This window comes from Felis catus, chromosome E3, assembly GCF_018350175.1.
Source record: "Felis catus isolate Fca126 chromosome E3, F.catus_Fca126_mat1.0, whole genome shotgun sequence".
In the NCBI taxonomy this organism is placed as follows: Eukaryota; Metazoa; Chordata; class Mammalia; order Carnivora; family Felidae; genus Felis; species Felis catus.
In genome coordinates, this window is record NC_058383.1 from 18,223,088 (window position 1) to 18,244,717 (window position 21,630).

The 21,630-nt window shown below is 47.1% G+C and overlaps 2 protein-coding genes across 4 annotated transcripts; one reads left to right on the forward strand and one right to left on the reverse strand.

Moving 5' to 3' along the window:
• Positions 1 to 517: 517 nt before the first annotated feature.
• Positions 518 to 3,939, forward strand: ASPHD1 (aspartate beta-hydroxylase domain containing 1). The gene is made up of 3 exons (XM_003998675.6): positions 518 to 1,576; positions 2,820 to 2,933; positions 3,469 to 3,939. Exons 1-3 carry the CDS (start codon positions 697 to 699, stop codon positions 3,576 to 3,578), a joined length of 1,104 nt encoding a protein of 367 aa, XP_003998724.1. The 5' UTR covers positions 518 to 696; the 3' UTR covers positions 3,579 to 3,939.
• On the reverse strand, positions 3,886 to 17,255 carry KCTD13 (potassium channel tetramerization domain containing 13). Of its 3 annotated transcripts, XM_045047949.1 has the most exons (8): positions 16,816 to 16,956; positions 16,451 to 16,586; positions 15,344 to 15,513; positions 8,259 to 8,339; positions 7,425 to 7,514; positions 7,283 to 7,335; positions 6,427 to 6,622; positions 3,886 to 4,707 (listed from the first exon to the last, which is right to left on the reverse strand). In XM_045047949.1, the coding sequence occupies exons 2-8, from the start codon at positions 16,563 to 16,565 to the stop codon at positions 4,471 to 4,473; spliced, it is 942 nt and encodes a 313-aa protein (XP_044903884.1). In that variant the 5' UTR covers positions 16,566 to 16,586; positions 16,816 to 16,956; the 3' UTR covers positions 3,886 to 4,470. The 3 variants fall into 3 exon arrangements, with proteins under 3 accessions (XP_044903884.1, XP_044903883.1, XP_003998725.1); XM_045047948.1 differs by lacking the exon at positions 16,451 to 16,586 and having other exon boundaries at positions 16,816 to 17,255; XM_003998676.6 differs by lacking the exons at positions 8,259 to 8,339; positions 16,451 to 16,586 and having other exon boundaries at positions 16,816 to 17,252.
• Positions 17,256 to 21,630: the final 4,375 nt, after the last annotated feature.

Consider the following 21,630-nt stretch of genomic DNA (forward strand, 5'->3'; position numbering starts at 1 on the left):
TGGCGCCCCGTCGGGGAGGGGAGGCAAATCCGGAGACGACCCCCCCCTCCCCCCATCCCGGCTGAGATGCGGCTGCCACTGGGTGGGGGCGGGGGTAGCTAAGCTGAGAGGACTGTGGGGATGGGTGACGTCAGGGTGAGTGGGAGCCAAGGAAGGAACGAGTAGGAGAGAGGGAGGGAGGGGGGAGAGAGAGAGAGAGAGAGAGAGAGAGAGAGAGGGAGAAGGAGAGAGAGAGAGGGAGAGAAGACCCGCGGGTCGGGTCGAGTGAGAAGCGAGGGCAGAGGGGAGAAGAGGGAGGAAGGAGAGAGAGAAGCCGCTGCGGAGGACGACTGGTTGCGGGTTCCCGGGGCTGCGGGTCCAGGTGGGGTAGGAACTGCTGTCCGGGGAAGCTAGAAGGGAGGGAGAGCTTAAAGAGGGGCGGGGAGGAGAGGGAAGAGAGGAGAAAGGAGAGGGGGAGACAGAGAGAGTGGGGAAAGGAGAGGCTGAAGGGGAGAGAGGAAACTGCCGGAAGGAGAAAGGAGAGGGGGTGGGGGAGGAGGAAGAGGAGAGTGTTGAAGGAGAAAAAAGAGGTAGAAGGAGAGAGAGAGAGAAGGGAAGAAAGAGAAAGGAGGGTTGGAGGTATTTGAAGGAGGTGAGAAAGAGGGAGCTAGAAGGTGAAGAGAAGACCTCAGAGGGAGACAGAACCAAGAGTGGGAAATGTGGAGGGGAAACAGCCCAGGGGGTAACCCTGGAGCAGCCACAGAGGGAACCGGTGGAGAACTGGGGGGACAGGGGAACTGGGGTCTGGAAGATGCCCCAGGCCTCCTGGCCAGGGCCTCCCTGCCCATCGTGCCTGCGTGGCCATCGCCCCTGGCCTCCTCAGCCCTTACCGTGCTCCTTGGAGCCCTCACTTCCCTTTTCCTCTGGTACTGTTACCGTCTGGGCTCCCAAGACATGCAGGCCCTGGAGGCTGGGGGTCGGGCTGGGGGTGTCAGTGGAGGGCCTAGGGGATGCTCTGAGACTGGCAGGCCAAGCCCTGGGAGCTCTGGGGAGCCTGGGGAAGGACTCAGGACAGAAGGCCTAGTGAGCCGTCGCCTGCGGGCCTATGCCAGGCGCTACTCCTGGGCGGGCATGGGTAGGGTGAGGAGGGCAGCTCAAGGTGGTCCAGGCCCTGGGGGAGGGCCAGGGGTCCTGGGCATTCAGCGCCCAGGCCTGCTTTTCCTGCCAGACCTGCCCTCAGTCCCCTTCGTGCCACGGGATGCCCAGCGGCACGATGTGGAGCTCCTGGAGAGCAGCTTCCCTGCCATTTTGCGGGACTTTGGGGCTGTGAGCTGGGACTTCTCAGGGACAACTCCTCTGCCTCGGGGCTGGTCCCCACCCCTGGCCCCTGGGTGCTACCAGCTCCTGCTGTACCAAGCAGGCCGGTGCCAACCCAGCAACTGCCGCCGGTGCCCGGGGGCCTATCGGGCACTGAGGGGGCTGCGGAGCTTTATGAGTGCCAACACCTTCGGCAATGCTGGCTTTTCTGTCCTCCTGCCTGGGGCCCGGCTTGAGGGTCGCTGTGGGCCCACCAATGCCCGGGTCAGATGCCATCTGGGTAAGTAGATGCTGCCTACAGACAACCTCTTTGCCTCCACGATTCCTCCTCCAGACTTTTCTCTGCCACCAGAGCTTTCTACACTATGGTTCTGATCATGCCTCTCTTCTCAGAAATCTTCCATGACTCCCTGTTGCCCACAGCAGCATTTCCTGAGCTTCAGTTACCTGCGAACCATCTTCATAAGCTTTGCCATGGTCATTTTCCACCTTGTACTGTTTTTCTCGATACTGATTCTCCCTACATTTTGTCTCGCTTATTTAAAAGGAATCTTTAGAGAACAATGATAATCAGTATTACTTGCTCCAAATAGAAAGGACCCATAAAAACAAATTTAAACTTAAAGAAAGAAGCAAGCTTTAAAAATCCCAGCTAAATAGTCTCTCTGAGGCTGAAGCCTCCACTCTCTTCCTTTAGAAGGGAGCAGTGTTGGTGGGGTGTTAAAGTTATGGTAGCACCAAACTGAGATTCTCTTCTTCATGTTTTAAAAGCTGAAAGAAAATGGAAAAGGAAACATTTTTTGTTATTTAATGTGCTGTTACTTAAAACCTTGTTTTGCCTAAAAGCATTTTGTGTGCTACCAGTTTGACGTGTTCTTCACTTCGAAGCACACCGGTCTCAGGATCAAGTCCAGATTCCTTCTCTCCTCATCTCCCACCTGTTCCCTTCCTCCCCTTCCCTCCCACCATGTGTTAAATCATGAGAGCTTTCTGGCTGATCCTGGCAGATGCCACACTCACGCTATCCTCAGTCTAGAATCTCTTTCTCCCTTATCACCTCCTGGAAAAATCCTACTCAGCCTTCAGGACTCCACTTTCAAGTGCCGCACCGCCTCTGGGAGGTCTATTCCCCATCATTGGAGTTGGTGCCCACTTTCCTCACAGCACTCTACTGTGTTGTGGTCTTGGGGCCAAAGTGGATCCATCAGTATTATACTAATGAGGGCCAAGCACACATTAAGTAGCTTCTTGAGTTAAATTGGCAGAAGCCCAAGAAAAGATGCCACTTCCTCCAGGGAGCCTTCCCTTTTCTCTGAAACAAATATTGTGCTTTGCACTGCCTTTCCTGTATCTCCCAGTACTTCAGCTGCTACTATATCGTAATTACATTTGGGTCACCTTCCAGACAGCAAAGAGGGACACTACACGGGGTGCTTAAGACTTGCAATTCTGCATTTTGACTAAATGGGGTGGGCCCATTTGATGGAAGCAGGGGTGTTGGATGCCTGGGTCTCTTTCCACAGGCCTGAAGATTCCTCCTGGCTGTGAGCTGGTGGTCGGGGGAGAGCCCCAGTGCTGGGCTGAAGGACACTGTCTACTGGTGGACGACTCCTTCCTGCACACAGTGGCTCATAATGGTAATGGGCTCCCGTTCTGCTAGGAGGGATGAGAGACTGAGTGAAAGGGAATAGAGACTGCAGAATCAAGCCCAACCCGCTTCCTGTCCTAGCACCATCATTTTCCAGCTGCATGACCTTGAATGAGTCCTATAACTTCCCCAAACACCTGTGAAAAGGGGCGATCACCTTCTTTATTGGGTGACTGCAAGGATTAAGTAAGTTAATGTAGGTGCATAGCCAAGTGGTTAACAGCACAAGAGTCTGGGCCTGAACCACCTGGGTTCCAGTCCTACCTCTGGCACTTACTAGCTGTGTGATCTTGGGCAGGTTATTTAATCTCTCTGTGCCTCAGTTACTTTGTATAAAACGGGAATAATTGTGGTACTGACCCTCAAGTTTGTTCTGATGATGAAGAGCTAACACATACAAGGGGTTAGAACAATGCCTGGCACTTATTTACAAAGTGTTTGCTGTTAGGAGCACGTGGCAAGTGCTCTGGCATAGAAGTTATTAATGTCGGCTGCTCTCTTGTCTCCATCCCCATGTGCCCTAGGCTCCCCAGAAGATGGGCCTCGAGTGGTCTTCATCGTGGACCTTTGGCACCCCAACGTGGCTGGGGCTGAGCGCCAGGCCCTTGACTTTGTCTTCGCACCAGACCCTTGAAGGAAGGGGCTCCCTTCAGACATCTGGGCTGGAGAGATGCTGCACTCAGGGATGGCTTGAGTGGTAGCCAGGACCGCCTCTCCACTGCAGGGGGTGGGGTGGGGCTGCGGGTGGGAACGGACCAGCCAACACTGAAATACAGATTTTAAATCCTCTCCTAACTCCTGACTACCTTTTTCTAGCTACCAGCCCAGTTCAAGGCTTTGGGCAGGAGCTCCTGGCCTGTCCCATCCAACTAACCAAGTACCTCCTTAACACAAGCCATCTCCCCGATCCTCTCCCTCAGAGCCAGCACCAGACCCTCAACTCAACTTTATTCCAATAATTTAATAGAAAATTAAAATAAATAATATGAAATAGATTGAGAAGATGGCTGAGCTGGTGCAAGCCCAGGCCAGCCTAGTACAAAGTTAAGGAGGTGGGGGGGGGGGGCTGGTGGGGGAAGGACGAGGGAGGGAAACTACCCTGCACGGCGCTGGGGAGGTGGTTCAGTAAGGGCTGGCTTGACACTTTGGCGTGTACTATGTGCTGAAAAAGCGGGGGGGGGGGGGGGGGACGGGGGGGGGGAGAGAGAGAGAAGGGGAGAAAGGGAGCTCTAAATCACTCTAAACCAGCTGGTGAGGGAAGAACAGGACAAGAATGGGATAAGGGAACAAATGCAGGCCTTCTGAAGGGCTCTGACCTAGGGAGGGGGCTGGAATGTACCGTGCTGTTAGCAGTGAGGTGGGAATGAATGGAAAAGGGCCACAGTGAACTGTACCATGCGATGAAGGGACAGAAGATGGGCCCACGACTTGGCCAGCAAAGCCGGGGCAAAGGTATGGGAAAAGGAGGGAAAGAGAGAGGAACTGGGTTCCAGTGGCAGGAGGAAAACAGGGAGAAAGGTCAAAGGTCAGTCCTTGAAGACAATCTGTTGGCCATGAGGACGCTCGTCGTGGGTGATGTGGCGCCGGACATGGATCCTGCGGACACGGTGCTCTCGGTTCTCCTCATCCTCCCCTCGGCCTGCCCCACCACCTCCAGCTGCACCCCCTGTGGCCTCCAGGAGGGCTGGGTCTGGACCCCGGGGAGTCTCGTAGATCAGGATGTTCAAGGTCTCCTCAAAGATCCGGGCCTCTGGGAACTCCACCTGCAAAAGGCCAGCAACCCCCAGCTCCAACCCTCTGATCCAGATACACAGACGTGCCCCTCCCCCAGATGGCCCTGCACTGGCACACCCCTGAGCCTTTGCAATCACAGGTTCTTTGGCCTGGACTATCTTCTTTGCAAATTTTTTACTCAGCAAAGTCTTACTTATCCTTCAAGGTCCAGCTCTAAAGTCAGGCAGAGTTATTTGTTTTCTCTCCTTTGCTGCCAAGTCTCTTGGTATGTTCTTTCATTTGACAAATTTTTACTGAGTGACTGCACTGTACCAGGCATTGTTCTAGACATTGAGAAGATAGCAGTGAACTAAACAAAGTTTCTATCTGCAGGAAGTTTACATTCTAGGGGGAGGACACATACAAGTAATAAAAAGGGGGCGGGATTGCCATGGCCAGGAATGTTACAATTTTAGAGAGGGAGTTCAGAGAAAGTCTCGTGGAAAAGGTGACATTGAACCAAGAGACAAAGGAGGAGGGAAGGAGCCGGGTGGATAAGCAGAGAAAGAGCAGTCTGGGGAACAGGCAACAGCAAGTGCAAGAGCTCTGGGGCAGGAGTGCACTTAGTATAGTAAGGAGGGAGGCAGTGGAGAGAGTGGAAAGGAGTGAAGTGAGGAGGTGATGGAGGGTCTCTTTGTGTGGCCTGGAGGGATATAACTAACTCTTAACAAGCTGCATTCTCATTACTGGTTTATCTTGTTTTCCCAATTACAGTGGAAACTTCTTGGACGGTGGGTTGGTCACTCATTCATTCATGCATGCATTCAATGAATGTTTCCTAGCTTTCGCTGTGTGGCAAGTGCCTGTCTAGTACTAGAGAGATAGGAAGAAAAGATAGACCCCCTACGCTCAAGAAGCTAACCCCTTGCTGCTGGTGTGACAGCCCCCTATGTCCGCCTCTGCCTGCTGCAGACTAAGAAGGAAGTATGATCAACTCTGGGGTTGTGGGGTTGAAAGTTCATGAGCGAAGGTGTCCCAAAGAAAGCTGTGCTTGACTTGCGTCTTAAAGATTAAGCACAAGTTCATTAGGCAGATGGGGCTGAGGAAACAGTCTAAGAAGAGGGACAGTGTGTACAAAGGTGGGGAGGTATGAGATAGCACTGGGTGCTCAGAGGGTGTATCTGAGGCTCTTCCCTCATATCAAGGGCAGAAGGAAGTAGATGCCATGACAGAGGGCTGGTACTTAACCAGACATTTCATTCACCTTGATTTGAAGCCTGGTGCAAAGCTTAGTGCAGAGTAGGTGCTCAGGAAGTTATCTGCTGATGACTGTCATGTTAATGACTCAGGAATTATACACTCACTTGTTCTAAGAGACCTGTGTGTTCTAAGGTCCTGAGGTTTTAAAAGCCTATTTTGAGTCATGGACCCTTCTGAGATTCTAACAACTATGGTCTTTCTAAATGGAAAGATGCATACACACTCCCAAACTTGCAAACCACTTCCGGATAGCCTGGAGACCCAAATGGCCTAGGTAAAGAATCCCACTGTAATCCAACACCTTCATTTCATGGCAGAGAAACAGGCCCACAGAAGTAAGGTGACATGCCCAAGGTTACAAAAGACCCTGGAACTTGGAACTGCAGCTCCTAGCTCCCAGTAACAGACTCTCCGCTGCCTGGTCTGCTGAGCTGCCTTTGTCCAGTCCAGGGTCCTGGTGCTGCCCACCACCACAGCCCTCCCTGATCAGACTCTGAACCCCTTCTGACCTTGGTCTGCTTCTTTTCCGTGGCATAGACAATGGAGGTGCAGCACACCTCGGCGATTTTGCGGCCCTGCCCGTAGAAGGACCAGCAGCAGATCTCGTCCCCCAGTACATCCTTGAGGAAAAGCAGCCGCCCATGGAAGCGCAGGGCCAGTTTGTCAAACAGCTCGATGTTCTTAAGTAGGTTGTCATCTGAAGTGCTGAGGACCAGGGGCCAGGAGGCCTCAGTACACTGGCTTCCTGCCCGCTGTTCCCCTAGCCTAGGGGCCCCCCTACCCAGCACTCTGGTCCTGCCCAGGGGTTTGGTGCCCAGCAGGGAGCTTCCTCCACCCCTGGGGCCAGGCTAAGCGGGCCTCAGGGAGGACCAGCATCTGCGGAGCAAATCCCAGCACAGCGGAGTGGCTCCCAGTGCAGGCTCTGGGGCTGGGCTGCTTCACCTAATGTCCTAGACCAGCTGCTTTTTAACTGAGTGACACCAGGAAAGCTACTTCACCTCTTGGTGCCTCAGTTCCCTCATCTGTAAAATGGAGATCACAATAGTACCGACCTCAAACGACTGTGAGGATGATGGGAGTTAATATGTGTGAAGCACTGACAGCAATGCCTGTTACGGAAAAGCACTTAGTAAATGCCAGCCATTATCATCTAATCCTCACCTCAAGCCTGTTTACTGGTGATCACATTGAAGCTCAGGAATGAAAATGACCTGCCCAAAGTGCCCAGTGGGTAAGTGGCAGAGCTGGAACCCTGATCTAGGCAGGCCTTCTCTTTGTCCCTCTGTCCCTCCCCCTGGGCCCAGACCTGGGGTGTGCTTGAGCTCAGGACTCCACCCGGTGCACCTCCCGCCCCGTGGTGGTCACCTGGTGTAGGAGTACTTGTTGTTACTGCGGTTGTGCAGGAGCTTCACCACGGGCTGTTGGCGGAGAGAGCATGGAGAAGGGTGGGGGTCAGGCTGCAAGGAGAGGCCCCCGGCCTCCACCCTACAGGGCTCAGGGGCCTCACCTTGGAGGTGCTGGCCAGGAGCTGCTGCTCCTCCCGGGGAGATGTCACCGTGGGGATGAGGCACAGCGGGGACAGGTTCTCCCTTTTTTGCTGGAGAAGAAGCGGAAGGTGGTTAACAGCACAACCAAAGGTCACTCACTCCCCCACTTAAAAGCTGTCAAAAGTTGTTGTTGCCTTTGGGAAAAAAATTCAGACTCCTTAGTGGTCCACAAAGCTCTGCAGGATTCAACCTCTCCGATCTCATCTCTACCACTCTCCCCCTACTTGCTGGGCTTCAGCCCCACCCATGGCTGTTCCTTGTGCCCACCCAGGTGTTTGCTGTTCCCACTGCCTGGAATGGTCTACACTGTTGTATGTATGGCTGGCCCCTTCATACCATTAAGATAACTCAAACAGTACCCCCCAGAGGGTGCTGGTCCAATTCCTGAAGCTCCCTGACCACTACTAGAGTAAAGTAGGCTCCTCTACTTCCTTTTCACATTAGCAGCTCATTCTTCATGGCTCTTAGTTCTTCACATTTTCTCACTTTGGGGTATGTTTGCTTATGATCTGGTCTCTTCTCACCTAGGGAATTCCTAGTATACAGTGGATGCTCAGTGTCTGTTCAGTAAATGAACTTGGTTGGGTGGGATGAGGTCTGAGGCAAAACCAGATACATGGGCTTCTTTCCTCTTTCCTGTCTTTAAGAATCTTTATGCCAAAACCCCTCTCACCTCTCTCAACCAGAAGATCTCTTAACTAGAAATTCCAGAAGATTTTTAAAAATTAGGGCACCTGGGTGGCTCAGTCAGTGAAGCGTCTGACTCTTGGTTTTGGCTCAGGTCATGATCTCACCCGGTTCATGTGTTTGATCCCCACATCGGGCTCCGTGCTGAAAGCGCAGAGCCTGCTTGGAATTTCTCTCCCCTCTCCTCTCTCTCAAAACAAACGAACAAACAAACATTAAAAGAAAAAAAACTCATATGACTTTTTCTAAAATTAACATGGAAAAATAAAAGTCTATTACTTAGGTCAATTTTTAAAAAGAACCAAGAGAAAAGACTGACTCTATCATATATTAATGTATCCTACAAAGCCATATTAAAGAAAACAGTGTGGTTTTGGTTTGGGGGAACAAACAAGAAACCAATGGAACACAACAGAGAGTTTGGAAACAGGCTGGTATATATATGAAAACATATTTATAAAGAGGACACCACATATCAGTGGGGGCAAGTATGAAGTATGTATTGGTTATTGCTGTGTAATGAACTATCTCCAAACTTGGCAGCTTAAATCAACAATAAATATTTATTACCCTAGTGTCTGTGGGTCAGGGATTCAGGAGTGGCTCAGATGGGTCATTTTGGCATAGGGGTCTCCCTTGAGGTTGTAGTCATGTCACCCAGTGCTGCAGGAATCTGAAGACATGCCTGATTTGGACGGTTTGTGTCTGAGAAAGCTTATTCATATGGCTGGCAAGTTCATGCTGGCTGTCGGCAGGAAACATCTCATCCCTGTCATCTGGACCTCTCCATAGGGTTGCTTGCGTGTCCTCACAAAATGGCAGCTGGCTTCTCCGGAGCAGATGATCCGAGAGACCAAGGTGATGGGCTCAATGTCTTTCATGACCTAGTTTTGTCAGCTCTGTTCAGTGTGGAAGGAAACTACATGAAAGAATAAATACTAGGGAATAAGAATCACCGGAGACTGCCTTGGAGGCTAACTAACTCTACAGGCCACCTTCTGGCTCCTTTGATTCAACTCCTTCCCATTGAAAAACACACTTCCTCCCTCCCAAGATCCCCCAAAGTCTCATCCCATTTCAGCGTCACTTGAAGTACAGAATCTTGTTATCTAAGTCAGTGTAGGTTGGGATGAGGCTCCTTAGGTGTAGTTCCTTAAGTATAGCTCCGTAAACATTTCCACTCTATCTGAAGACCTGTGAACTAAAGAGACCACTCATCTCTCCCATATACCTACTATGCAGTGGTGGAACAGGCATTAGCACAATCACCGGGGCACTCTTGTTCAAACGGTTGGGGAGGAGGTAGGTGGCACACGGAAGTCACTGTTTCCTATCAATTCTGTAATCCAGTTGGATGAATACTGGGAGCTCTCTGATGCCTACTCTTATTAAGAAATGATTCTCCGTTGAAAAAAAAAAAAAAGAAATGATTCTCTATGGCTCTTGGCTCTGCCCTGAGTCATCCTTCCTTTTCCATGAAAGATAATCCATGCTCGCAGCTCCATGGTTTCCTGCCAGTAGAACTCTGGGGGGTCCAAAGGTCTTGCACGGTCTGTCACTTTTGGTCCAAGCTGGCAGTGTTTCTGCCAATATAATTCTCTTAAAAACTTAATGGGTGTCTTGTGAGTCTTGGGGTTCAGTTCATTAGACAAATGCCACACCCACAAATCTTCGTGAGATAAGCTGTCCTCTACTTTGGGCTTGTGCTGAGACTGCTGAGGGGTAACACCCTTAAGTTTCTTAGAAGCACTATTATTTGATTCAAAGGTTCTCTGAGGCATCTTCTTGGATATTTCTGAAGTCTTAACAAAGGATTTTACAATCATATCCTCAGTTTCATCTTTAGATCATGTTTTACTGAGAATGCCCTATATTTGATCTTTGCCTGGAAGCCATTTGTTAATTTTAACATCATGCGTTACCTGGAAAGGCTGGGGACTTTCAAACCCAGTAATACCTGGCTCCTTTGTGTTCAATTGTTTTTCCTCTTGCTTACCCTCTCCTCTTCTATTTTACTATCAGCAACAATAAACCCAGTGGCACCTTCAACATTCTTTCTGGAAATCTCTTTAGCTACACCACCCAGATCATTAGGTACATTTTCCACTTTCTACATTACTGTAGGAGACAGTGTTGTTAAACTTCTGCCACTACATAACAAGGATCCCCTTTACACCAGTTTCCAGTAACATTTTCATCCCAGCAGCCTACTCCAAGGTCATCAGACTTCTGTGAACAGACCCTCTCAAGCTCTTTAGGCTTTTATTAATATTCTCCTCAAAGCCATGCCAGCTTGTGCCCACTTCCCAGTTCTAAAGCCACTCCTACACTTTAGAGTTTTGTTACCACAGAACCCCACTCCAGATACCCAATCTGTTCTCTATTGCTGGGTAATAAATTACTACAAATTTAGCAGCTTACAACAATAAACATTTATTATCACACAGTTTCGGTGGATTGGGAACTTGAGATCACCTTAGCTGGGTGGTCCTGGCCCAGGGTCTCTCATGAAGTTGGAGTCCAGACATTGGCCAGGGCTGTAGTTATCCGAAGGCTGGACTGGGCCTAGAGAATCTGCTTGAGATAGTTCACCCATATGGCTGGGAGTCTGTGCTGGCTATTGGCTGAAGCTGGCTATTGGCTTCAGTTCCTCACCAAGTGAACCTCCCTCGTCCTCGTGTGGCAGCTGGCTTCCCCCAGAGTGAGTGACCCGAGACAGGCAGAAATGGCAATGTCTTTTATGACTTGGCTTTAGAAGTCACACACCATCACTTCTGCAATATCCTACTGATTACATAGGTCAGCCCTATTCAGCGTGGAAGGGGACTAAACAAGAGCATGAATAAGGAGGAAGTAAGAATTGCGGGTGGGCATCTTGGACACTGGCTACCACTGAATATTTAGTAGGTGGCATTGGGAAAACTAGTTCACTCTATGGAGGACAAAAAATAGTTAAATCCCTTCATAATTTACATTTATAACAGTGAATTCCATTTAGACCCATATATGAAAGATAAAACCATAAAGCTAATAAAAGATGTAGAATGGAAAAAACAAACAAACAAAAAACCTTTTTAAGCAAGACCCTGAAAGGATATACCATTAAGGGGGGAAATAAAGGAGCGGGAGGAATTTGACATTAAAAATCAAGAATTTCACAGGAAGCCTGGGTGGCTCAGTCAGTTAAGCAGCCAACTTTGGCTCAGGTCATGATCTCACGGTTCATGAGCTCGAGCCCCGCATCAGGCTCTGTGCTGACAGCTCAGAGCCTGGAGCCTGCTTCAGATTCTGTCTCCCTCTCTCTCTGTCCCTCCCCCACTCTCACTCTGCTTCTCTCTCTCTCTCTCTCAAAAAAAATAAACATTAAAAAAAATCAAGAATTTCTCCAGTTAACAACGGAAAACGTGACTTTACAAATAACCCCAGGTCATAATGTTGAAGGAATAATAACAATTACAATTACTCCACAACCCTAATGAAACTACTGATTCACATAAGGATTCTCAACTGGTGTGTGGTTGATAGATAACTGCCATTCACACAGTGCATAAACATTACAGATTGCTTTACAGCTCGCACGAAGGAAGTGTAACTATAATGGAGGGATCTGACCATTATCATCTGAATCTAGGAGCCAATTCTGAGCATTACCAACAATGGGTCATATTAACAATATTATGGGTCACTTCATATAACACAGTATGAAATACATAAAATTACCTACAATGTATTCTAACCAAAATGTTTAGTGTCAAGTCTTTAAATCTACAGTCTAGTTTACAGAAAACTCAGAATAGGGTAGAGTAACAAACCAAATGACACCACAGGTAAACAACCACACAAATTTGGAAAGTGGGTCACTGTGCAAGACAGCTGGTGGTCTCTTTAACAAGTCAGCATGAACAAAAAAGGGATGGTTTTCGGCTGGAAGAAGACTTAAAGAACATAATAACCAGATGTAATGCAAAGATCTAGACTGGATCCTGGTTTAGATGAGTCAGCTATAAAAGATGTTTCTAGGGGCGCCTGGGTGGCGCAGTCGGTTAAGCGTCCGACTTCAGCCAGGTCACGATCTCGTGGTCCGTGAGTTCAAGCCCCGCGTCGGGCTCTGGGCTGATGGCTCAGAGCCTGGAGCCTGTTTCCGATTCTGTGTCTCCCTCTCTCTCTGCCCCTCCCCCGTTCATGCTCTGTCTCTCTCTGTCCCAAAAATAAAAATTAAAAAAAAAAAAAAAAAAAAAAAAAAAGATGTTTCTGGAACAAATGGAGAATTTGTATACCCTGGATGTTAGATAAGAAAAAATTTTATTGACATGGAAAGATGGCAATTATTAACAAATAAACAAAAAAACCAGACTACAAAACAGCACATACAGCACCACCATAATTTGGCAAACACACACACACACACACACACACACACACACACACGAATCGACCCAGAAGGATATTTGGTGCTTTTATTTTTTTTTGATTATCTGTGTTTTCTAAATTTCTACAATACATATATATACTGCTTTAAAAATAATAAATGGTTATTTATAATAAAAAAAAATCAAGGATTTCTATTCAACAACAGATGCCACAGACAGGTGACATTTCAAGAGAAAATACTGGCCACAATTAAAACTGACTAGAAATTATCTGAAACAGATTTTCTCAACTAGGATTCCTCACCCAAATCGCACACCCAGCAAATAAATAATTTGAGTAACTATTTTCTCAGTTCTTCCAAGGATGATAAGCAAACAGTACCATTCTAGCTGCACAGGAGGAGAATAAACTTATTATGTACAATATATGCCTTAGGGCTTAATTCTCCCCAGGAACTAAACTAAAATATGCAAGGATCTTCTGCAAAGCAACAAGAAAAGGATAGGAAACTCAGTAGAAAATTTGGTAAAGAATATGAATAGGCAATTCACAGAATGGGAAACCAAAAAAGTGAGTTAAGCATATGAAAAGATGCTCAATTCATTAGTAATCAGAGGCATGCAAATTAAAATGAGATCACTCCATACGAATCAGATTTGCAAAATTAGAACACTGGATGATGCTGTGTGTGGTTGAGAATATGCAGAAACGAGATCCCTTATGCATTGATGATCAAGAGTATAAAGTGCTACAGTCAATGGGGAGAGTAATCTGATGATACTTGCTGAAATTTATTTGTATGTGTTCTGTGACCCAGCAATTCCACTCCCAAACATGAGAAACCCTGGCCCAGGATCCACACTCACAGTGGCAGGTGGCACTGTTTGTAGGGGAAGGAAGTAGGAGGCAATCTAGGTCTCCAACCTCAGGGGAATGTATAAATAAAATATGGTGAATACAAGCCATAGATTCTTGTGCAGCAGTCAGAAGTAAAGAACTAAATGTACATATAGCAACATGAATAGATCTTGAAAAAAGTGTTCAAACAGAAAACACAATCAATAGCTCAATGCCATTTATGGATATTTAAAACGTACATATATAAAACAATGCTTTTAGCTTTTCAAGGGTACAAACATAATCCAAGTATATGTATCAAAACATTAGAATTGGAGGGCTATCTATAGGTCAAAGGGAAATGGGCAAGGGACTGGGAATGACAGGGAAAAAGTAAAAAGAGAAAAGATTTGTATACACCAATAATGATTAAGTACCACACACTGAGGAGCATGATGAACTCAATTCTCTAAACCCAAATCTTAACAACAAAAACAAAACCTCCAGGCAAACAAGAAAACTCTGAGTGGGGTGAGGATGGGAATGGTGTCAGGGAAACCTGGAAAGGAGGCAGCTGGAGTACAGAGGAAAAAGCACTGCACCTGGGAATCTGAGCTCTGCAGCTTACTGGCTCTTTGACCTCGAAGGCATCCCCAACTTCCCTCCTTTATGTCAAACAGGAGGTACAAGATGTACACACAAATAGATAGCAGAATTGCTCCTGACACACAGTGGGTGTGAGGTAACACTGGATAAATGTAGAACTACAGAGCAGGAACCCACTTTCAAGATCATTTAATGCAGTGGTTTTCAAACTGCAAGTGGTTACTCATTAGTGGGTCATGAATAAGTTTAATGGGTCCCAAAAAGCATTAAAAAGAGAACAGAATATATCAGTGTGTATTTCACTAAAAGTATCTTTTCATAAAACTCTTATTTAAGTTATATATATGTGAGTATAAAATGCATTTTTTCTTCTATGGGATGCAGTTTGAAAAACATGGATATTGCCCAAAGGAACTCTATATTTTTGGATTTCCAGAACCAGTAAGTATTCACCAAGACAACAGAAAGTTGTTAATAGTTGCCACTTTTTAACACATAAAGGGCATTAAAAAAAACCTCATTATCTCCTATTAATATTGTATCATAAAAGAAAGGACATGTTTAACATTGTCAAAGTAGAACAGAATAAAAGGCTTATGTAAAACTCACTACACTGTACATATTTTTCTTGTTTCCCTATCTTTTGGAACATGAGGACAGAATGCCAGAGGTAGGAACTGATTCAATCAAGGTCGTTCAGTGAGCTGTGGGAGAGGTGACACTTAACCCACAGGTCCTGGCTATGCTTTCTACCTCCTCAGAATCCTAAGAGATCCATAGAAGAGAAGCCCAGCAGTTGGGGCTCTGGAACCCCCAACCTGTTGTATTGGGAGCAGTTCTGCTTCTAGGATTTCAACGCTATTAAAAAAAAAAAAAAAAAGTTAAAAAGAAAAAAAACCAAACCTGGTTGGAGGTGGAATGCTGCCTCCCAGGACAGAACCAAATCACACAGGTCACTATATTCTAGTTTAAATTAGTTTTTTGTTTTTGTTTTTTCCTAGTGGCACATGGAGTTATTTAAGATTTCTGAGCAAGGAGGAGAAGAGATTGGGATTGTGTTTAAGGATCATCATTCAGGTGGTAGTGTGAGAGCTCCATTAGCCAGGTAGGAACAGCAAGGAGGGAGCAGTTATTTAACAACTGCATTAGTCCTGGCATGAGGTGGTGAAAGAGGTCCTTCTTGAGGCAGCAGGGATACAGTGGAAAGCACCCCCAAATTTTCTGTGGTCATGACCAGTCACGGCCAGGCCACAGGCAGCATCTCTGGACAGTACCCCATATGCCTCTTCTCTCTCTTTTTTTTTAATGTCCTAGTATCTAACTGCTTGGGCAGCTCTCCCAGGGACACGGGCATAGGGTGGGACCCAGGGACCCTCACCTGCAGTGCTAGCTGGCAGTCCTCAATCAGGCCCTGTACCAGGTAGTAGCGCGCTTCGCCTAGTAGCTCCCCCAGCTCTCTGGTACTCTCAGGCAGTGGCACGGACCCATCCCGCAGGTAGTTGAGGATTGTACCAAAGTGACGGCCGCTCCGGTCAATCAGCACCCAACCTGGTGGGGTGGAGAGAGGCAGGAGGAAGGCTGGCTTTGCAGGTGGCTCCGGAGCTACTAAACTTTTATGAAAAACAGATTTTTCCCTCTTCGAGTCTGAATACTGATCTGTCTCAGACCGCTGCCATCCCCAAGAACATCCCTTTTAAAAATCTCCAGTGAGTTCTCCCATAGGCCCCTTTTTAACAACATATTGCAGACACAGAGAATTAACTCCCTTCCAAGTCTGTCCCATGTTGAAAAAGCTCTCACCGTGAGAAAGTTATTACAGATTACCGTATCAACAAACTCTAACCTTTGGTGTTAATTCTGACCATCCTACTTAATTAAAATGCCTACCCCATCCTCCAGTTCACTACCATTTTAATGTTTATATTATTCATAGAACTTATTACTATCTGCAATTACATGTATTTTTTGCATGTGTACTTGCTCATTATTTTCCTCCTGCTCCCACAAAAAAGTAAAGTCAGCAAGACTAATCTTGTTTGATTCATTTACCAAAGTATCTCGGGCACTAACTGGCGCTTTACAAATAATTGCTGAATAAATACATTCTTCAATTTCAGATATTTGAAGACTGAACTCCACCTCTGAAATTTTAATTCTCCTGCTCTTACAATCCTCGTTATATCCCTCTAAATCCCCCCGCCCCTCACAAAAACTTTAAGGTTCCACCGGGGCATGTGTGTCCAACCCTGAAGGCAACACTCCAAGAACGTAAGGTTCACCTGCCAAAGAGAACTGTCCACCCTCTATTCTGGTGTCCCTGGCAAACCCAAAGCAGCCCTTTTCTACAATCTGCATTTACAGATGAATCCCTAGAGTGTACAGGGACCTGTGTTACAGGAACACGCCAACAGACAACTCCTCCCGGCTGGCGGTTAGCAGTGCTGAGGTAGAGAGGCAAACATAAGGCTAAGCAGTTAGAAGGAACCTGAAGGTTGCCTGGAAGGGCGCTGCTGGCAGAAGGGCTGGTTCCCAAGTCGTTTCGGCAGAGTAAAGGGTGGGAGAATTGGAGGGAAGTGATAATAAAAATTCTGAAGTGTCATGTTGAATCACAATCGTAGCACCTGTTGCGGGGGGGAAGTGATGTTCCATAAACATTGGTTATTTGCAGGGGGTTAAGGACTGAGGGAGATTATGGATGAGAAAGGGGAGATAAGACGGGATGTGGGGCTGGAGGGAGATGAGTAAGAGTTGAGTGGACGATAGAGACGAGAGAGGGGGTAGGAGGAGACTGGGCGAAGAAAGGTAGACGGGGATCTGGAAGACCACACAGGTGAGGGCGGCGCGGCGTACCTCCCGCATCGGTGAGCACCTCTGCGCGGCCGCTGAACATGGCCTTGAGCATGGTGTCCTGTCCCGTGAGGGTGCGCAGCGTGGTGTAGTGCAGCGAGCCGCCCACGTTCAGCTTCACGTACTTGCTGTTCGGGGTCAGCGGTTTCAGACCGTAGGCGGCGGAGCCAGGCTCGAGACCCGAGGGCTTAGGCGCTTCCAGGGACGGGGCCTCGGCCGCCGCCGGGCCCGAGGCCTCGGCCGACATGCCGGGGAGTGGCGGCGGACGGCTATCCTAGGCTCTCTCCGCACCCTCCGGCGGCTCCCAAGTACCCGGAGACCCAAGCCCTCGGGTCACACCACCCGGCCCGCGCGACCTCACGCCGCCGCTACTCGGCGGCACTGGCCCTCAGCTCCATCGCGCCGATACCGCCCGGAAGCCGGGGCCGAGCAACTGCGCAGGCGCCTCAAGGTCCCGCCCCCGACCTCGAGGGCCGGCGGTGCGGAGCATGCGTGCTGGCCTTGGGCCCGGTTGGGAGACAGCGCTCCGCCTATGGCGGGGCGGGGCCTTGTGCAAGGTGGGCGCCCCTCCGCGAGCCCCGGACCCTGAGTGTAGGAGGCTTCCTCCCCTCCCCTCCCCCCGGTCGCGAGTCTGCGGTGGAAAACGAGGTCTCCTCCGCGTCGTTGGGTCTTGCCCTCAGAGCGCTTCGTGGGCGTGAAGGGCAAGGACAAACTGAGAAGAGCTGCGAACAAAGCACCAAGGGAGATTCTTACAAGAGACTGCTGTGAGGTGGCCTTCTAGAGGAGGTGACAGGAGTGCTAGGGCATGCAGGGTGTGAGTCGGTAAGGTCTAGAGGGAGTGCGTCCCTGAGGAGGTGATGCGGCGCCGAAGCAGAGAAGACGCGGCCACGTGGAGGTGTGAGGGACAAGAGTTCCGGGCTGTGGGAAGGGCACAAACACAGACTCCAGGCCAGAACGCGCTTGGTGGTTTTGAGGAGCAGAATGAATGTCAAGGGTGGCTGCCGCAGCCAGGCAAGGGTCTCAGAACCCCGGCTGATGTCACGAGACAGCCAATCCTGAAAGAAAGAAGGAATAAGATCGGAACACCTTGTTGACTAGAGCGTGTGTTTTATCTGACTGAATCTACTTTCCTTCTAGAAGCTGCTACTTCAGAGATTTAATAATGGGCCTTTAATGTCTAGCAGGGGAAAACGGAGTTGTAGTTTCCACCATGCTCCCAGTTCACGGAGTGATCCTAGGCAAGCCACCTCTCTCTGGGCTTGGTTCCTTTTTTGCTTAGCGAGGGGTGCAGATTTCAGTGCCCGGGGCCGGGAGTGTAAATGAGTGGGGCAGGCCATTGTAAGGCACTGGGGAGTAATGGGGCCTGGGGTGACCCAAAGAGTTCATGTTTTACCAGAAGGGATTGTCGATTGTGATTTTACAAGTGTAGCTGGTGAAAAAGAGAAAAGCAGCCCATCACAGCTGAGAGCTGGTGGGCACTCTCCCTCTAGAAGCCTTAGTATTGCCAGGAGCTGGCCTAGCACTGTCAGCCGGGCTATGGTGTTGTCCTTTTGAGCGGAAACAATTTCACAGAACTCCCAACATCAGACAAAGGCAGTCTCTGATGGGTTGAGAGAAAGACCGTTTCATAATCATGTCTGCACACAAAAACAAGAACATTGTCCCAACCACAAAAATGACCAAACATAACTCTTTCTCCCCCCCAGTTTGAGTGACTGCCTTTTAATTTTTTTTACCAAGTACGGCTTTAATCCTTGATCCGTTCCTCCTAAATTCTAGATAAGAATTATTAAGATAACCAAAAAGAATTATCCCTACCTCCTGACAACTTCCAACCTAGCGCAAATCTCCCGTTTCTCAAACCCTCCTTGAAAATCATCCAACACAAGCCTAAATCCTGTAATAAATAAGTCCTTCCTAACACACGCTTGCTGAGATGTCCATGATGGGGTTCCCCATGGTGTGCCATTGCCCCTGTTTAACTACAGGTGTGTTCCCGTTGATCTTTGGCTGGAGGGCATTGTCAGAAATGGGGAATCCACAGAGATTCAGCTAAAGCCCTTACCACCGTGGACTGGAACCCTCCACTCTAGTAATGTACACATCTGAGATCCCTTGTGTCTCGGAGGTGCCATCCTGTCCATGACCAGGAGCCAAGTTCTCACTATATTGAGCTCTAATATTTTGTTAAGACCCTTATGTGTTAGGATTATTTTGTTTTCCTTGGTATAATGTCCCCGTTGGTTTTTTGGTTATCCAATTAGATTTTTATTTTTCCTTGGTAAAATTGTTTTCGGGCTTTTTATACCTGCTATTATGGTCTGACCTCCTGTCTAGTGTTTTGAATGCCATTTGTCTATAACAGGAAACGTTTCTAGGGAAAGGACAGGTATACAGTCCTGGATGTCTAAGGTCATCACAAACCTGTTACTGCTCAAACTCTAATGATTGAACGTCACTTGTCCCTTTAAGAAGCTGGAGATGCCAACCACTCAGGGGTCATATAACTAGTTAGCATGCTGGAGTGTCATTTATTACCAGGATAAACCAGACAAATCACTCTATCAACCAATGCCCAATAAGTCTGTACTATAACGAGTCTCAGAGGCTATGAAATTCAAAAGGTATCCTCGGACCAGTGTCTTTTGGATAAACTTTGCAGCGGATTGCCATTTTAAATTGCTATAAGGTCTTCTTCCTCAGTTTTGTTTGTGTCCCTGCAGACTTCTTTGTTTCATTTCTTCTGACCAGAATCAGGACATTTTCTCTGGTCCCTGTCAATGAAAATTGGCCTTTGGCAAAGTTCTGCAGATGCAAGGTTGCACAGCATCCTTATGGATCCTTGCCTCAACTAAGATTGGGCCAAATACCTGCTTCCTTCTCACAATTATACTAACTTGTACCCTTATCTCTCTGACACAGTCTCACTAGGGACAATTTAGAATTGCAGTGGCCCCTAACAAGATTATTTATTTGAGAGGTAGGTACCTTAGAACAAAAAAAGGAAGAAAGTCTCCTGAGGAGATTATTTGTCTTATTTGTCAAAAGGAGAGATTATTTTATGGGGTGCCTGGCTGGCTGAGTTAGTAGAGTGTGCAACTCTTGACCTCAAGATTGTGAGTTCAAGCTCCGTATTGGATGTGGAGCCTACCTAAGAAAGAGAGAGACAGAGAGAGAGAGAGAGAGAGGTTATTTTGTTTAACATAGGTGATTATTTCATTTCCATACTTTGGAGATTAATAAATGCTGACTTTTTAATTGTATAGCTGTATTACATTGCCAAGTGCCTCATTTATTTTTTTTTTAAATAGGCTGGAATATCACTCTGTGTGTGTGTGTGTGTGTGTGTGTGTGTGTGTGTGTGTGTGTGTATTATGTCAAAATGTGTGTGTGTGTTTTTTTTTTTTTAACATTTAAACTGTTTTCCTTCTCTTTGCAGGAAAAACATGAATTAGCCTTTTAGAGTGATAGTTTTATAGCCTTAAGTAGCTACCTCTCACTTTTTTTGCTGTCCATTTTCTTCTCTTGGAAAACTTTAGGGAATTATTCTGTTGAATGTGTGCACTCTAGAAATATCTAATCTAGTTAAACAAACATGTCTAAACTAATTGTTAAACTATATATGATTTCCTCAGTGTGCACTGAAAAGTATATTTATGTAATAGGCTTTGTTATTATAGTACAAGATAAGAAAAGGCCTCAGTTCAAAGATAAAGGAAGAGCTTTTGGCATAATCCAATGTCTTTAAATTTAAATTTGCCATGTAAAAATACCAGTACGATATTTTGGTTTGTATAAGATCAGTGTCAGTCTTCTTGTGATTTAAACCTTCTTATATTTTATATTGATTTTAAAAGTTAAGTAAATTATCATAGTTTTCAGACACTATTTTCCTTAAAATATTTTCTTTTAAAAATAGTCACCATGTTGGGGTGCCTGGGTGGTTCAGTCAGTTGAGTGTCTGGCTCTTGATTTTGGCTCAGGTCATGATCCCAGGGTCATGGGATCGAGGTCCACATCTGGCTCTGTGCTCAGCATGCAACCTGCTTAAGATTCTGTCTCTCTGCCTCTGCCCCTCTCCTCCACTCTCTCTCTCTCTCTCCCTCCCTCCCTCCCTCCCTCAAATAAAAATAAAATAAAATAGTCACCATGCTGTACATTACATCCCCAGAACTTATCATATAATTGGAAGTTTGTACCTCTTGACCACCTTCATTCATTTCCCTTACCCCAACCCCTGCCTCTTTCAATCACCAATCTGTTCTCTGTCTCTATTAGTTTTGTTTGTTGTTGTTGTTGTTGTTTAGATTCCACATATAAGTGAAATATTATGGTGTTTCTCTTTATTTCACTTAGCATAGTGCCTTCAAGTTCCATCGATGCTGTCACAAATAGCAGAATTTCTTGCCTTTTTATGGCTGAATAGTATTCCATCGAATATACATATCAATCACATCCTCTTTATCCATTCATCTATCAGTGGACACTTGGATTGTTTCCATATCTTGGCTATTGTAAATAACCCCTTGGCTTCAATAAACATAGGGATGCATATGTCTTTTTGAATTAGTATTTTCATTTTCTTTGGGTAAATACCCAGTAGTGGAATTACTAGATCATATGGTATTTCTAGTTTTAACTTTTTGAGGAGCCTCCACACTGTTTTCCACAGTGGTTGCACCAATTTACATTCCCAATGACTGTGCACGAGGGTTCCCTCTTTTCCACATCCTTGCCAACCCTTGTTTTTTCTTGTCTTTTTGATATTAGCCATTCTCACCAATGTGGTGTGATATCTCCTTGTGGTTTTGACTTGCA